Source organism: Fusarium coffeatum, assembly GCF_003316985.1.
Source record: "Fusarium coffeatum strain FIESC_28 chromosome Unknown BRIP53273_contig_101, whole genome shotgun sequence".
NCBI lineage: Eukaryota > Fungi > Ascomycota > Sordariomycetes > Hypocreales > Nectriaceae > Fusarium > Fusarium coffeatum.
The window spans coordinates 19,382-36,504 of NW_022157895.1; the positions used below are offsets into that span (position 1 = coordinate 19,382).

At 47.8% G+C, this 17,123-nt stretch overlaps 6 protein-coding genes across 6 annotated transcripts; 2 read left to right on the top strand and 4 right to left on the bottom strand.

Moving 5' to 3' along the window:
• Positions 1-81: 81 nt before the first annotated feature.
• FIESC28_04688 (uncharacterized protein) lies at positions 82-1,182 on the bottom strand (the record flags this gene model as incomplete). Its single annotated transcript, XM_031158835.1, has 4 exons — positions 82-399; positions 457-783; positions 842-1,035; positions 1,089-1,182. 4 exons carry the CDS (start codon positions 1,180-1,182, stop codon positions 82-84), a joined length of 933 nt encoding a protein of 310 aa, XP_031017098.1.
• A 251-nt stretch (positions 1,183-1,433) lies between these two features.
• Positions 1,434-2,343, top strand: FIESC28_04689 (uncharacterized protein; the record flags this gene model as incomplete). The annotated part of the gene is made up of 5 exons (XM_031158836.1): positions 1,434-1,467; positions 1,519-1,597; positions 1,647-1,687; positions 1,738-2,218; positions 2,271-2,343. The coding sequence occupies 5 exons, from the start codon at positions 1,434-1,436 to the stop codon at positions 2,341-2,343; spliced, it is 708 nt and encodes a 235-aa protein (XP_031017099.1).
• Positions 2,344-2,571: 228 nt separating this feature from the next.
• FIESC28_04690 (uncharacterized protein) lies at positions 2,572-5,250 on the bottom strand (the record flags this gene model as incomplete). Its single annotated transcript, XM_031158837.1, has 5 exons — positions 2,572-3,140; positions 3,202-3,529; positions 3,941-4,027; positions 4,077-4,799; positions 4,849-5,250. 5 exons carry the CDS (start codon positions 5,248-5,250, stop codon positions 2,572-2,574), a joined length of 2,109 nt encoding a protein of 702 aa, XP_031017100.1.
• Positions 5,251-5,985: 735 nt separating this feature from the next.
• On the top strand, positions 5,986-8,864 carry FIESC28_04691 (uncharacterized protein; the record flags this gene model as incomplete). Its single annotated transcript, XM_031158838.1, has 8 exons — positions 5,986-6,769; positions 6,820-7,159; positions 7,214-7,432; positions 7,481-7,676; positions 7,734-7,939; positions 8,012-8,038; positions 8,110-8,324; positions 8,377-8,864. The coding sequence occupies 8 exons, from the start codon at positions 5,986-5,988 to the stop codon at positions 8,862-8,864; spliced, it is 2,475 nt and encodes an 824-aa protein (XP_031017101.1).
• A 1,686-nt stretch (positions 8,865-10,550) lies between these two features.
• Positions 10,551-13,263, bottom strand: FIESC28_04692 (uncharacterized protein; the record flags this gene model as incomplete). Its single annotated transcript, XM_031158839.1, has 4 exons — positions 10,551-11,158; positions 11,219-11,558; positions 11,622-12,167; positions 13,129-13,263. The coding sequence occupies 4 exons, from the start codon at positions 13,261-13,263 to the stop codon at positions 10,551-10,553; spliced, it is 1,629 nt and encodes a 542-aa protein (XP_031017102.1).
• Positions 13,264-15,168: 1,905 nt separating this feature from the next.
• FIESC28_04693 (uncharacterized protein) lies at positions 15,169-16,341 on the bottom strand (the record flags this gene model as incomplete). The annotated part of the gene is made up of 1 exon (XM_031158840.1): positions 15,169-16,341. One exon carries the CDS (start codon positions 16,339-16,341, stop codon positions 15,169-15,171), a length of 1,173 nt encoding a protein of 390 aa, XP_031017103.1.
• Between the last annotated feature and the right edge of the window lie 782 nt (positions 16,342-17,123).

Below are 17,123 nucleotides of genomic sequence, written 5' to 3' on the forward strand. Positions count from 1 at the left end.
ATAGAAGATATCATTCATGTAGCTACCTGCAACGGTCTCCTTTCCCTACAAATATTAAAAACATAGCGATTGTGAATAACCCTACAGTTTGGCTCTATTCTTTGTGCTGTCGTACCTTTTGCCCTCGTCTGCCTGCTCTGCTACTGTCAAGTCTGGAAGAGATTTGGGCATGATTCTGCGTGGTCTAGCGCCTGGGACGACGTTATATTTGGAAAACTCTGTCACACCTGCATGTTCACGTAGGAAATCTTCATCTAGTAACAGTTCGCCGTTGACCACGGATGGAGAGGCTTTGAGGATGGCGAGGATGGCGTCAGAGAAGATGGTTGCTTTTCGGAGGTCGTTAGCTTCTTCTGGGTTCTTGCGAGTGAACTGATCTGTAGCAGCAGACTCAATAGCCTGAATTAATGTCAGTATGTTCCATGGTACTCATCATGTATTTTTTTTTAAACGTACCACAGCTGGCCATATAGAAGTAATAGCCATATCGTTCTTCCCTTCACGCTCAAAGTCTATCGCAAGACCTTTTGTAAGGACGCTCATAGCAACTTTGCCCATGGCATAAGCTGCTTTACCACGGAAGAAACGGCTGTAGATGGGTGGACTGACAACCACGATACGGCCTGCAGAGGAAAGATGGGGCAGAGAAGCTTGAATGGTTGCATATAGTCCCTCTGGGTTAACACGCTGCATGAGCTGGAAGCGTTTAACAGGCGTTGATGAGACTGGAGCCCAGAATATAGCACCTGAGTTGTAGACGAGGACATCGAGACGGCCGTAGGTCTGATGATATGTATCAGTGATGTACTGGAGCAAGGCAGTTACGCTTGAGAATACTTACAGAAATGGTTTGCGAGATCAACGAGTCTATACTCTCGGGATAGCGAACGTCTACTTGAATAGCTGTAGCATCACCTCCTGCTAAAGTGATTTCATGAGCGACGGTTGTGATTGTCGAGGCAGATGAATTTGGATTTGGCGGAAAGGGTGATGGCAGATTTGAAGGGTCACTGGCAGTTTTTGCCGCGACAACGACTTGATTCTCATGTTAGTACTTTATATAAGATATTGGAGGATGTTGTACGAACCGGCGTAACCATTAGATGCGATGTCGATGGCGACTTGGCGACCGATACCTCTGGATGCGCCAACAATTAGAGCGACAGGCTTATTTGAAACCATGATCGTGACTGATTATTCTATAGATTTGTTCGCTTGGTAGGGGTTCATAGTAAATGATTGATTATATCCAACTTCAAGGGTCCAAGTCGGAGGGTCCGGGGGTGGATTAGATTAGCCTCGGCAACCCCACACTGCAATAACACGGGGGACCGAAGCCTGGGGTCACTCCCTCTTGAACTTGGACATACAAATATCTACTATCAATATCCTTTCCTTAATCCAACTTCAATATCTAAACGAATATTCTCAAGATGGGTGGACGTATTGATTGTTATGTGGACATTGGTGAGCCAACAATTATCCTTCCTTTTCTCAGATTAAACTGACAAACACAAGTGTCTTTCTACAGTTATGTCGGCTTCATAGAACTGCGACGCAACATGAGCAAATTGGCTGCTCATGGCGTTCAAGTAAAGTATGTTAAGAACTATTCAATTGCATATTGTATGCTGACCTATGACCAGTTTCATCCCCGTATTCATAGGCGGCATCATGAACGAATCAGGTATACTTCATCCAACAACCAAACAAGACACTCATCTCACCATATGCCAGGAAACAAACCCCCTTGGGTACTCCCTGCAAAGTCCAAGTATCTCGGCAAAGACAGCCGTCGCTCCGCTGAAAGACTCTCGGCTCCTTACAAAGGCTCACCACCTGATCTTCTCGCTGTCGCAAAGACCATCTCGCCTCTCCGCGCTCTGCACTTCATCAAGGAAAATTACTCAGAGGAAACATTCCTAGCTGCTATTCGATTTCTGTTTCATAAGATCTGGATGCCTCCTCATGTCAACCTTGCCGAGGACGCGAATCTTATCACAGCGCTTAAGGAAGCGACCGATGAACTCGACGGGGGCAGCGACAAGAAACTATTCTCAAATGAGGATGTTGAGAAGATCATGAAGGGAAGAGAGAGCATGAAGGAGAGAGTCAAGGAAATGACCGGTGAAGCTGTGAAGAAAGGTGCCTTTGGAGCACCGTGGTTGATGGTGACGAATGGAGAGGGCAAGTCGGAGGCTTTCTTTGGAAGTGACAGGTAAGATCACCCTTTCCAGTGCGACTGAGAGCTTTGTTAACTGGCTATGCAGATTCAACCATATTTATAAGTTCTTGGGAGTTCCCTTCCAAGATGTTCAGATTTTGCCACCGTCAAAGTTGTAACTGAGGGGATATACAAGTCAATATGGGGGGAAGACTTTTGGAGGAGCCCTTTAGGTATTGTGATCAGGATGATAGGAAATTTATCTGTTGTTGGGAGTACTCGTGTATGTATTATATACTCATAAATGCTTTTGTCATTGTTGTGTCTCATGTGTTTTAGTAGCTCAACCAAACCGTCCTAATAATACACATCGTACAATAATACATACACATAATCCCGCTCATAATTTAGTTCGTTGACACCTTGGCCGCCTCTGTTGGTAGAGCATCTGCCTCCTTTACAGGCTCTGCCACAGGAACACTATCCTCCTGTTGCCCACCAAGCTGTTTCTCCAATCTTGTCCAGAAGACATCCACCGGCTTCGCCATGATCACTGGTAATTGCGCAGGAAGGTTGTTATCTGAGACAGCCTCGAATTGGAGCAGTGTCGATCGCATCCATCCCACAATGGCAAGCAGAGCTCTAGGGTCCGCATCAGGTGAACCCTTGAACAAGTTTCGCCAGATGGCGCTGGCCAGCATGGCATCGCCCTTGATAAGACCCTCGTCGTAGGCCAGGAGAAGACCGCGCCACTGGACAAAGATGTCCTTGAGGTATCGCTGTCGCAGGGCGCTCGATGTAATGTGGTGGTCGATGTGCATCTTCTTCTCGCACTCGAAGAAAAAGTGGTCTGTGAGCTGGTGCTGCCAGTTGTGGAAGCCCTCGCGGTCGAAGCAGCGTATTCGGGTGTTGATTAGGTAGAGGTGAAGCATTGTAACGTGGGACCAGGTGCTGAAGGTGGGAGGAAGCTTGAAGACTGTTGCAAGTCACACGGTTAGACAACATTCTTGGTTAGAAGTTGCTGGAACAAAACATACCATGATGCCACGGACTCTCAGGGTTTAGAGAATGTCCAATCTCTTCTCCGTCCTCGGCAAGGGTCACTTTATCCTCCTTGCGCTCCTTCTCAGTAATATGGTAATCAGCCGCCTTGGACGAAGCCTTGAACAACTGCTCCGTAGCGCCCAACACACGATAGGGCTCAGCCATAGACTTTCCAATACCCTGAAGAAGGCTCCTCGAGCTCGAATTGCTGAAATTTCGTCGAGAAAGCATAGCTGCAGCGGGCGGCAAAAAGTTTCTTGTCGTGGGCGCAGCGACTCGTGATGCGCCGGCTCGCATTGCGGCCCGGAGGACGGAGCGGGCCTGGGTTCTACAAGATTCGCAGGCCATGATTTGGGTTCGGGTTTGTTTGGGGATTTATTTTGGAGAGGAAAATTGGCTTAAGAAAGCCTTGAAGACGGTACAAAGGGAAGCTTTTGGGAGTCTTCACGTCATGCACCAGGTCATGACGAACTGATCTTTTTGATAGTATAGAAATTGTTTGGCTTGTGATAGGCTGGCGGGTATATATCGGCAGTGGGGGAACCCTTGGTGCGAGGGGCACTGTGCACTATATTATACGATGCCTTCACTGAGGTTTCATATGTTGAAGTTTTGTGAGAGTACAATTCTTGTTTTTGAATATTCTGTTAATTCAATTCACGAATGTTTGGAAAATACTAATGAACTATTCGTGCCACCGAATCCAAAACTGTTGGATACAGCCACACCAACCTCTTTTTCTTGTGCCTCGTTCGGTACAAAGTTAAACGCAGCACCAACGTCTGGCCTCTGTAGATTCAACGTCGCAGGCACAACTCCCTATGGATCGTCAGTAACTATAGGCGTTGTTTTATAGGGGGTTACATACCTGGTGAATGGCGAGGACAGAAAACATAGCTTCAATGGCTCCGGCAGCACCCAGCAAATGTCCAACTGCACCTTTTGTGCTGCTGACTGTTATATCCGACTCTTTTTGATGTCCCTCGTCACCCAGCATGAGTCTTCTAATAGCTGACGTCTCTGCCACATCTCCAACACTAGTCGCTGTCGCGTGCGCGTTGATATAGTCAACCTGTGAAGGCTTAATTCCAGCTTTCTTCAAAGCTTTCTTCATTGCAAGAAACGCGCCGTGGCCATCTTCTCGCGGCGCTGTCATGTGGTGAGCGTCGCCGCTACAGCCATAACCTTTGATCTCAGCATAGATGCGAGCTCCTCGCGCTTTGGCGTGCTCCAACTCTTCGAGGATCAGCACTGCAGCACCCTCAGAGACGACAAATCCGTTACGATCGGCATCAAATGGACGACAGCTTGCTGTAGGGTTGTTGTTGTATGCTGTTGATAGGGATCTCGCCCTGCCGAAGCCTGCGAAGGTCAGGGGATGAATGCACGATTCCGAGCCTCCCGCGATCATGACGTCGGCGTCTCCCATAGTAATGAAGCGTGATGCATCTCCGATTGAGTGTGCGCCAGTCGTGCAAGCCGTCGTCGCTGCATGATTAGGCCCGTGAAAGCCGTATTTCATGGCTATGTGGCCAGCAGCCATGTTGATCAAGATCTTGGGTACAAATAGCGGTGATACCTTCTTATAGCCCTGTCATATATTTAGCACCGGCTCAGACCTGGCTGGAGTAAAATCTTACATCTTTATGGTGCACTAAACTGGTGTCATAAATCTCATCCAGATTTCCAATACCACTCCCTAGACAAACGCCAGTATTCTCCTGTTCTTGTTCACTTTTTGGTTCCCATCCCGCATCTTTGAGAGCCATATCGCTAGCAGCGATAGCATATTGTGTAAACTTTGACATCCTTCTTTGCTCATTTGGACTGAGCCAATCTGAGGCTCTCCATCGCCCTTCTCCCTCGCCACTGGGCACTAACCCAGAGACTGTACTCGTCAACTCTTTCCATCGCGCTTGAGGCTCGAGGTCTGCGACACTGACGATTCCGCATTCGCCATTGAGAAGACGGGACCAGGTTCGTTTTACGCCTACTCCCAAGGGCGTAATGGCTCCGAGGCCCGTCACTACTACCCTGCGCATTATGATACCATGCCTAAAAGAAAGAAGAGTAGATTTATTCGTCTGATGAGAATAAGCTGTTAATGAATATGGGAGAAGATGGTTGTAAAAGTCATATTGAATATGGATGTCCGGTTCAAGAATCTCCACTTTTGGTTTAGCGCTAGATCTTGAGACGCATACACATACAGGAGGCAGGTACAGTACCAAGGGTACCTCCCTCGATATATTCTCACGATAAGCCTCCAACAACATTCGAAATAATCTCACCCATTCTTTTCTCTTCATACAAACAATTTGCATTTCCTATCTCATGAATCGAACCAACAACATATAAATATATCATCCGTCATTCGTTTACAGGGATGTGATCGACTCCAGGCTTGAATAGACGCCACAAAACAACAAAGGACACGAAACGAATCTCATACAACAGCATCCATTTTATATCTCCTCTTATCATAGCCACTGTCCTGCCAATCTCTTCTTTTGCACATAGAACTCTCTCGTGTCAACAGCCATTCATTGTTCGCTCCGACCGTTGCATCGATTTTGAAGCCAGTAGTCATTCCTTCGAGGTGAAGCTGTGCTCACCTCAGACGACATACTACTCTCTTAGCCAAGTGGCATCTTTGAATACAACAGATTTGTGATTTGAGATCGAGGGAAAAGTCCAGATTGTGACAGGGCGATCTTCAGATCTGCTCGATCTGCACTGCAACCAACAACATCCGAGAAGGGCAAGCCAAGCTTCGAATGCCTGAAAAACAGAAGCCAGGGTCGGCACGACCAACCGAACCCGTTGGCCAAAGCATCGCAGGTCCCAGTGGGCGACTTTCAACATCATTAGAAATCGAAGACTCATCATCGGAGAATCTCAAACATCGTCTTCATGAATGGGCAGCTACTGGAGCACGCAATGACGACGAAGATGACCAAGGCGAAGAGTATGAGCTTCTCATGGATCCAAATCTCCCTCGCGAGTATGAGACGAGAAGAAAGAACTCGGGAGATTCTGAAGATGAAGTGGCTTTGATCAAGGATGGCGATGCTGAAGACGAGGATGAGGAAGAAGAGAACTCGCCCTTTCCCGAAGTTCGGGCTGCGGTGCGCAACTTTGACGAAGATCTTCCGTGCAATACAGTACGGGCATGGACTATTGGGATGCTCCTTGTCGTCGTGGGCGCTTCCATGAACACACTATTCTCTCTTCGCCAACCGTCCATTAGCATTGGTCCTCTCATCGCCCAAATCGTAGCGTGGCCGATGGGTCATGGCTGGGCCAAGTTTGTGCCAGAACGAGAGTTTACCAATTTTGGCATCACATGGACTCTCAATCCTGGACCCTTCAACGTAAAGGAACATGCCATCATCGTCGTCATGGCAAGTGTCTCGTTCTCTGTAGCATATGCTACCGATATCATCCTAGCACAACTCGTATTCTACAAGCAGGACTTTGGCATTGTGTTCCAGCTTCTGTTGACCATATCGACCCAATCGGTAGGCTATGGTATCGCAGGCATGCTTCGAAAGTTCTTAGGTAAGTCAATGACCTTTGATCCCAATTCTTTTGCTCACAGTCTCTTCAAGTGTATCCTGCATCTATGATCTGGCCCGAGAACCTTGCTGGCGTTACTCTCATGAATGCCATGTATGAGAGAAACGATGCTCCAGATCCCAGTATTCTGGGAGGCACAATGCACAGATACAAATGGTTTGTTATTGTAACAGCATGTTCCTTTTTTTACTACTTCATCCCGGGTTTTCTGGCTCAGTTCCTGAGTATCTTTGCTGTAGCGACATGGATGGCTCCTCAGAATCCTGTTGTGAACCAGTTGTTCGGAGGCCAAACTGGGTTGTCTCTTCTTCCCATTACTTTCGACTGGACCCAGATTGCAGGATACGTTGGCTCGCCGCTCATCCCACCATGGTATGTGCAATACGTATTGATCTCTTAGCGTAGTACTGTGTTGATCGTGAATAGGCATGCCATCGCCAACACTCTTATCGGTGTCGTGGTCTTCTTCGTCATAGGATCATCTTTCCTACACTACGGAGGAGCATGGTATGGCGAGTATTTGCCAATGAGCGACTCGGGTACATATGATAATACCGGAGCCCGCTACAACACCACGCGAATCCTCACAAAAGACTTCACACTGAACGAAGAGGAGTACAAGAACTACTCGCCCCTGTTCATCAGGTATGATAAACCCTCTAGTGTATCACAGACAGAAGCTGACAAGTTAAGTACAACTTTTGCCATCTCTTACGGCCTGTCCTTTGCTGCTATATCCTCACTCGTCGTTTACACTTATCTGCACAACGGAAAGCAGATTTGGCAGCAATGGAGGAATAGTACAAACGAGAAGCCTGATATCCACATGAAGCTTATGAAAAAGTACAAGGAAGCGCCTACTTGGTGGTACATGTCGCTTTTCGCTATTGTGAGTTTCTAAACCCGATCCCTCTATGCATGCAAACTTGGCTGATGAGAAATGCAGATGCTCTTGATCGGATTCTATACAGTGCTTTGCTATCCTACAAATCTTTCTTGGTGGGCTTTTTTACTCGCTATTGCAATCTCTTTTGGATTTGCTCTTCCCATAGGCATTATTCAAGCTGTGACAAACACTCAAATTGGATTGAATGTCTTGACAGAGTTCATCTATGGATACCTTCAACCAGGTCGACCGCTGGCTCTAATGATGTAAGCATTAACATGTCTCGTTTTATTCCGTTTTGTCCGTGATCTCATCTAGCTTACACCGACTCAAACTAGTTTCAAAACATACGGATACATCACGATGTAAGTCCCAATTCCCCGCCCTTCAACTCTCCAAGACCTCAAAGCCCAGGACTCATGCTCACACCCTACAGGGCGCAATCTCTTCGATTTGTCTCGGACTTGAAGTTTGGACACTACATGAAAATCCCTCCTCGAACCATGTTCCTGTCTCAAGTTGTTGCCACAACATTCTCGTGCTTTATTCAGATCATCGTTCTGAATCTGTCTCTGAACAATATCCCCGATGTCTGTGAGCAACACCAGGTTGACCACTTTACGTGTCCTGGTGGTCGCGTCTTCTTCGCTGGTAAGTGTAATGCCGAGTCTAACATGTTTCTGATCTAATGCATATTTTGCAGCCTCCATCATCTGGGGCCTCCTCGGACCTGCCCGCATGTTCTCGCCTGGCCAAGTCTACTCTGGTCTGTTTGTTTTCTTCATCATTGGTGCCATCACTCCCGTGGTCATTTACTTCTTGGCCAAGCGTAGGCCCAAGTCTCCAGTGCGGTTCCTCATGGCACCTCTAATCTTTGGGGGAGCAGGGGCTATGCCTCCCGCCACACCACTCAACTACCTTTCGTGGGGTGCCGTCGGCTTCATATTCCAATTCTGGGTCAAGAAGCGCCACTTCAGATGGTGGTCGAGACTCAACTTCCTGACATCGTCAGCACTCGATCTTGGGCTCGCCCTTGCGACATTGTTCATCTTCTTTGCATTCACCCTGCATGGTATAGATCCGCCAAGCTGGTGGGGCAACGACATTGTATCCTCGACCATGGATGTCCAGGGTACAGCGATACAAGCCCATGTCGCCGAGGGAGAGCGGTTCGGGCCTAAGAGCTGGTGATGATGGGGTGCTTCATGTGCACATGAAGGGGAGTCATTGTATATCGTAGACTATATAGAGAGACAGTACAGCACTGCACATTTGGTTTATGTTTGTTGGTGGCTGATGCTTTTCGGTTTCGAGTCAGAGACATCTTGGCCCCTGAATAGCTGAACATATGTAAACACCATGAAACAGAGCCAGTCAGATGCGACGTGGCGCCTGTCATGCAACTGGACAATAAGCCCGCCGCCCGCAAGTTCAACGCCGCCCTAGACTAGGACTTGTACGAAATATGTGAGTAATAGATCACATACATATGGGTGTGTTTCCCAGTAACGTATAAGACTACTATGATTCTGTAGCTCATAGCGTTGCTTAGTTCGCTGTGACAACTACCGCCATCTTGCATATTTTATAGCGTGTGGCTTATCAAGGGAACGAATCCACGTACCCGGAAACAAGGGTAGCTAGCTCTCGCACTCTCTCTTTAGGTACGTTGAGTTGCATTGAGTTACTTGCATGAGCCTTACGAATGAGATCGGACAAACATGCATGAATGTCTGACCACGCAAGCACGACCTTCTTGGTGCATAGTGGCGACCGAGTAGAGAATCGATTATTGGAGAATGTGATACATCGCGAAGGAATTTCGCATGCAACATGCAAGTAATATTAAAGGTACCCTCGTATTCCCTCGTTGCCTCTGATCGCAATTTAGCGAGAGCCTTCGACTTGTCAAAAGGATGAACAACTGTATTGATAACCATACAAGAATGTCGTAGGAATTGAGAATGATGAGTTTCCTGAGCACTAATCACACCCAACTATCGCGCTATCAGTCCATTCCATGTAGTCTACTGCTCAAAGCGGACTCAAAACCAGTGAAAAGTATCGTTTACGAGAATGATTTGTATTCCATGTCCTTGTCACAGGCCATAGATGAAATGCATTTCTATTATGTAGTGAACGAACTTGTGGGAGCAGAGATTCCTTCCGTGAGGTAAGTTTCGTTATGTGCTAACATCCTTGCTCTCAAATACGCAAGTGCAAATTGTGATATATGAAAACTTTGACCAAGCCTTTTCGACTGACGTTTCACCTTGGCAGACCTTCTAATCATCAAGCTCTCATCCATGTTGTGATCCTTCAATATCCATATCACCACTGTGGCTGTCGTGCCATGGATGCTGCATATACCCGGTTGGAAGTTGAGCTTGAAATACGCTATTATCCATGCGTAAGGGGAAAGACATAGGTGCGAAGGAGTGCGAATGCTCGCGGCTTTCTCGTTTGATGATAGTACGGTCTTCGAGTGTTGATCTTTGTCGATTATCATGTGGAGGTACCACATTAACCGGCGTTGTTGGATAAAAAGGTGAGCGATATTGACTGTATTCGTATGCAGCATTATGCTCCATCTTGGGCTGATGTATTTGTCCTTCAAGCTTTGGCTTAACAACTCTCGCATGGTCCCGGCGACTGATGTCTTGTAGAAACATGCTGAGCACTAAAGCGGAATGCTCCGCATAAGGATCGGCTCTGGCCATCGTCTTCAGAACTTTTATAGCGTCTTTAACCAATGATAAATGATTTGTGGTGACATGTATACCGGCATACATGCTGCATAGAAGTACGCATGTTGCTTCCGACAAGATGCATCTTGAGCTGTTCAGTAAGGAATCAAGAAAGATTAACAGTGTTTCCTTACGGGGCAAATGGGCCAATATGGAGAGTCTGAGTGCTCTGCGTGAGCATGTTGATCGCCTGCATTGATCTTGAGACGCATCTCTGAGACAATTCGCTGATTTGTGGCTCCGTATCGTCCCATGCTTCGCGCTTTGCTGTAGAGGCTACGTAGCGAAAAGAGAAGAATGGCCGGCAAAGAAGAATGTCGGCATAGATACGGAGCGAGCGCACACGATGGACACAGACCTGTACCAAAAAAGGGGGCCCATCAATTTCAGGATCTGTGAGAGAGTCGAGATGCCTGATCAACATTTTCGCATCCTTCATCGATATATTGGACCTCGACCTCGAATATATCCAATTTATAGTTCCGCCAATGATTCGGCATGCGTCGACCGCAGGATTGAGTAAAGTGCCTTTGTTCAGTACAAGAGACTCGTCGGTATACTGGACTTGGATAGCCATGGGACTGCCGAGCGTAGCGGCAAGGAATCTATCGAGAATAAAGAGGCTTCGCCAAACGTTGCGTCTCGACACTCGCCACTCTCCAGTATCAGAAGAGCTTTCGGATTCGGTCTCTTTGCCTCGGTGAATACCGAATTTGTGAGCAATTCGAGTTGCTCTACCTGGATTATACAATAAGCATTATTTCTTCTGAAGCAAACGGTACAGGAAACTTGTCTTACCACAGTATTCATGTGCAGTGTGTCGCCTAGATACGCACAACATGTAGAAAGACATCAACACAAGAGCCCGAAGAGTCCATGGAACACCATTGTGACTCTCTGATCCTTCACGTGTTTCGCTTGGTCGAAGAATCAACTCGGCGCTTGTGAAAAAGCGCTCTTTGAGATTGGGATCCTGTAGCGCTCTTTCTGTTGGACTGGAGTCAAGGGCGAGCCCAATTGCGAGTATCAGATAGATGAGACAGCGATCAGAGTTCAATACATGGCTTTGCGGATTATAGGTTTGATTCAGTATGGCATTGGCCGATTCGTGGCTTATGACATCGATGAAACCAAGCGTCTTAACTCATGATCAATATACTTGTGTCTCGTACTTTGCAGATATGGGGATATAGCGACTTACATTGTTGAAGTAGGACTTCACTATTCTGTCGACTGCGTGTTGAGTCAAATCAGGCGGCCACGATGGGCAGGAAGGGGCAGAGCTGGCTTCCTGAAGTGCAGGCCCGGCATTCAATGTTGTGAACTCTGAGGATCCAGAGGCTCGCTTCACATGCTGCTTGGCGAGAGCTATAAAAGATTCGGTAGCAGAGCAGTCAGCAAACACTGGAGATGTTAGCAGAGGAAGGTGTAAAGCTTGCTGCTGACAATCCGACGTTATGTGAGAGAGTTTCCCAAACTCCTCGGGTTTTGAGGTAGGGACAATACGGAAACCGTAGTCTCCCTCCGCGCTTATCGGTTTGCTCTTTCTTGATTGATCAGATGTCATTCCATTTGTGTCTGGTGTATCCGAGCCTTCGGCTTCTTCGGGAGACTGTCCGTTAAAGTTGTGTCTTGGAGGCGAGCAAGACGCAGTAGAATCACTTAACGATTCAGTAGAGATGTTCGGCCGGTACTTGCACTCCATTAATCGTTTACGGCATTCCTTGCAAGGTTGTTGGCCATCACACTATAATTCAGTTACGTTAGTGACCAAAGACTCTGCAGTATAAGAACCAGCTATTCTCTCAGGCTGGTCATACTGTCACTTGGGTATTGTTGCTATCATTGACGCTCAAGAGTTTGGTGTTGGTAAGAAAGCGCAGGGCGATCGACTCTCGTAGAGTGGGGGAGGGTGGTTGCGTTGATAGCCAGAGTGAGTGCTTGTCAAACAAGACCTGCAATAATGGCTTGAAGCTAAGGAATGTGCTTGGCTTACTTTCTGCTTACGTTGCCTGCAGGTGTTGCAAACTTTCGGTACCCTCTTCCTCTTATCCAAGGCGACTTTGATGTTCGCCATTGGGAACTCAAAGTTGCAAGATGAGGTCTCTGCTGTAAGGAACGGTGACGAAACGTATGGCTAATAGTGATTTGATCAAGACGATCTTTCAATCTTCATGAGATAGAACCAGAATGAGGAGACGGAAAAGTCAGGGAAATGTCGACTACTCAGTACCTACACTTGTTAGAGCCGTGTAAGCAGTATATAGATGTTCCTTACTGCGTTTCACAGTGAAGGTAGTATATTTAGCTTGGGTCAACTCCGAGCTGCAATACTAAGGTTTTGAGTGTCGAAAATGTCGGGGAACGGTGAAGTACGCCTGTTTGATGTAATCCTGGACGGTCTTTGACTTTTATAAAGAGTTTCCTCCTTTCGAAACAGAACAGTATTGCTGGTGTGCAAGGAGATGGAGTCGAGAAGCAAGCCTCATGCAGCAGGGTACTAAGGTATACCCAATAGCTTGCACAGCGATCGAGTGACTCCTTCTATCCATGTTGCGAATATAGGCGAACCTTTTTGGCTCACAACATCCAGCTAGAAGCCGTCCCGACAGTATGGTAAGGGCTGGCTGTTGTTATGTGACTAGATGAAAGCAGTAAATGCAAACTTAAAAGGCTGGTAGGAAACATGTGGCGTACGAGGAGGATACATAGTGGAACTTGAGATTGAGACGAGTCCCCTCTTCGCTGGTCGTGATGATCCCAGCATCTCTATGCTCAAACGGGGGGCCATGCGGTCGTGTAGTGTTAATGTGAGGGGCAGAGCTGAGACTTCCAACAAACATGTTGTTAAAGAGGACTCCTGGAATGATGTGGACCTTGTCTCGATGAGCCCGAGTCTAAAGCCCGATCACCCCGTGTTGATTCTTCTAGACTCGGTACATGCAAATGCTGGAGAAGTCGAGTGAGGGAGGGGGTACACGTCTTCATTGCTTAAGCGATCCGATATTGGTGGTGTGGAGCTCCGAGCGAAGTGCTGAAAGCTCATTATCCATATAAATGTTTCTGTTGGTTCGCAAATGTTTGCGCCAAGTGTTGAAGGATGCCTTGTGCAGACGGAAATCGGTGAAGGTTTTTTGTCGTTGCCTCGTGGTGATGAAGACGGGAAAGGAGGAAAACGACACACCTACCCGTATCGAGTAGGTTAGCAGCCTTAGTAGGTAAGTAGGTAGTCGGAAGAAAGAACGATGGAGGTCGAGTGTTCATTCCACATGACAGAATTCGAATGCGAGTAAAGATCTTGTGTTACCTCCTTCCCGTGCTCCTTCCCGTGAGACTTACACGGCTCTATTCCTTAGTCATCCTTTTGTCCGTAATAATACGCGAATGCCAATATCTCCTCTTTATCTATCAACATTCCACCACCATACCCACGGTGGTATCCCTCTTTTCTCCTTCCTCTTTCTAACGCATGTCTTAGTTTAGGTCTCTGCATTTGCAAGGATGTCGTTCCTTTTGCAGCAGCCAATGCCGACTGACAAAAAGATCAGTCTCTTACGATGAGAAGGGTGTTTCCTTTTTCTTCCCTGTCTAGGCCTTCTTTAGCGATGGCCGCAGAATAGCATGCCATTCGATGCCATCAGAATCGGACTAGGTCAGGTACTTTGCACCACTCTTGATATCGAGGACCTGGGCTATTGTCCTTCGACCGGGTTCTTGGATTCATTGGTAACTTCCGAGACACTTACACGCCACAATCTACTTTGAACAATCAGCATCCCATAACTCAGTCTCACTCGCGTAATGCGGAAGAGGCTGTTAGCTCAATGATTAACATCTCTGTATGCAAGGTGGCAGGCTAAGCGACAACAGACTATTGCCATCTCTTGCATGAATGAATGAACGACTGACTGTACTTTATGTTTGGCATCGGCTAAATTGCTTACTATCTGATATAAGACACTCACTCACTCACTCACGTCACAACTGATACATACATGTTGATCTATCCATGATATGGTCTAGCTTACAGCTCGGCCCTGAGGCATTTCCTGTTCAAGGCCGCAATACATTTTGGTTAATGATCGGACTCGACTTTCAGCTGACCGTCGATCCTTCATTGGTCGTGCCAAGTGTCAGGAACTTTGGTCTGCCGAGCTGACAGTATCGGGGAGCAGGACCCATCACCAAATCTAAAGTTGGCCCAGGAGAACTGGCCAGAGGTAGCAATTGCTTGGATGTTGTAATGGAGAGCTGTGTGTTCTTTAAGGAAAACGACAAGTCAGAGTATGTCTTGTTCGGTACAACTCTTGGCAACTAGCAAATATAATTGATTCGCGGGGTATTGGTCATCGCAGACATTAGGTCGACGTCCTTTTATGACACTTGCGAATATCGCTGGTTTACCCCTGGACCCTTGACTGCAGTCAGGAGTCGATCGAGGTAGCATGTCATACGCGAAGGCTTCTCTTCTTCGGTAGATGAAACATCCCTGCGGTCTCTATTCAATGTAAAGAAACAAGGCCTGCTCGGCATTCTATTTTTGAACATCGGGGAACAAGAAGGAAGTAAAGGGCAGGATTTTTCCGGCATCAAAACTTGATTCATAATTGGGTTTGGTTCTAGCTATCTGGCCAAAACCACTGAAAAGGCGTAGACATATCATACCACAGGTGCGCCCATGCGCAATTACTAGCCATTGTCTATAGCAAAAAACGATATATTACAGGGATATTTTTCTTTTCATAAACTCACAGCACCAGTCGTCCAGGCTCCTGCTCAAGGATGGCCTTGCAGCGCTCAAGGAAGACCAATGCTCGCTCTTCCTCGGCCTTGGGGACCTTCAGAGTGAACACGTTGGCGCCGCTGGACAGACCAGGGACTGTGTGGATGGTGGCGGACTTGGGGGCAGACTTCTTGCTGGGGGCAGCAAGGAAGTCGATAATATCGGCCTGTTTGGGTGCAGGTCGGTGAGAGAGCATAGAGGGGGGAGGGATGGCGGCGATCTGAGGCAGGTATACGCCGCGAGTGCCATTGAAGGCCTTGACCTTGTCGAGGCCAAGGACTTGATCGAAGAGCTCGTTGGCTGTAGGAGCACGCTTGGTAGGGGGGAGGTCATCGTTGGCGACCTCGGCGGCACGGCCAACAAAGGTAGAGATGGGCAGGAAGACGCCAAGAGTCTCGTGGATTCGGTTCTGGACTTCGACAACCTTGGTCAAGGTGATAGGGATAGAGAGTTCGAGGTCCTCGGGCATAGGTGCCTTGGACTCCTCGGCCTTGGTGTCCTCAGCGGGGCTTGGCTTGGAAGGAGGAGCAGGTGTCGTAGCGACCTTGATGTTGCTAAGATCAAGGTGGAACAAGTTGTTGAAGTTGGTCTCGTTGGCGGCGGGTGTCTCGGGGTTGATGCTGCCGAGATGGGCGAGGATGTCACCCTTGACGAGTCGGCCATGAGGGCCTGTGCCCTTGATCTTCTTGAGATCAGCCTCGCTGATGCCCTTCTGCTTGACGAGATGTTGAACTGAGGGCAGCAGAGGGTACTTGTGCTCGTAGGTATCGTTGCCAGTGGGCTTGGCGCTCTTCTGCTCGACGGGCTTCGATTGGGAGGGGGCAGTCTCCTCCTTGGGCGCCTGGGCGCTGGACTGTTCCTTAGGTTGCTCCTTGGTCTGCTCGGCGGGGATCTCGAGGGAGTTGATATCGTCGCCAGCCTCTGCAATGACACCGATGCGCGATCCAACCTGCACAGCCTTGCTGCCATCCGCAGCCATGATCTTGACCATGATACCGTCATCCTGGGCCTCGACGTCCATGCTGGCCTTGTCGGTCTCGATCTCAAGCAGCACATCACCAGCGCTAAAAGACTCTCCCTCCTTGACCTTCCAGGTAGCGATGTTGCCCTCGGTCATGGTAGGAGAGAGGGCGGGCATGGTGAAGTTCTGGGCGGCGAGGCATCGTGTCGAGGTGGTGAAGCCTGCATGAGAGGATGTGTGTTAGTCGGTGCGCGACAAAAGGGACCGAGGGGGGATTTTTAACATCAGCGAATCGACATACCACGGGCGATAGCGGACCGAGCAGTAACAGCTCGGGCAGATGCCCTGCAAGCTGCAGAAAGAGAGGCCATTGTACTACTCGATTGAGGTATAGGTGAGGATCGGCGAGATGGAGGCGGGCGAGAGGAGGGAATTCGGTGCACGTAAGAGCGACCTCGAGGTGTTGAGAAGGATTGGGTTATCTTCAACTGAAGCTGTTGAGATCCATTGGCGCTAGTGGAGACCCGACGTTAAATTTTGGCGGGCGGGAATACGCGACAAGGAAGACATAAAACCCTCAGGGTCTTTATTATATGCTCCTAGAATTACCTAGGTGTTGTTATAGGTGGTATATTTGATCTTATCTAGGTAATCGTTAATATTACTTTTTGGATTAATTATTACTTATAAGTTCTATCTCTTTTTTTAAAAGGTTATTTTGATAGGTACTTGATGCTCATATCGCTCATGTCCCACTTAATTTTTCTACTCAAACTTTCTCTTCGGGTGTTGGTGTCCCGAAAAGCCATTTGATCGACGGTAGAGCTCTAATAATAAAGAATTGGTATTAGAAGAAGAAAAGGTATACAGATAAATTCAAATCTTAAGTTATTAGGCGATGATAATATCTCCCTCATTGTCTCAAAATGCTCATTTGTGTCTTTCTCCTTGAACATTTT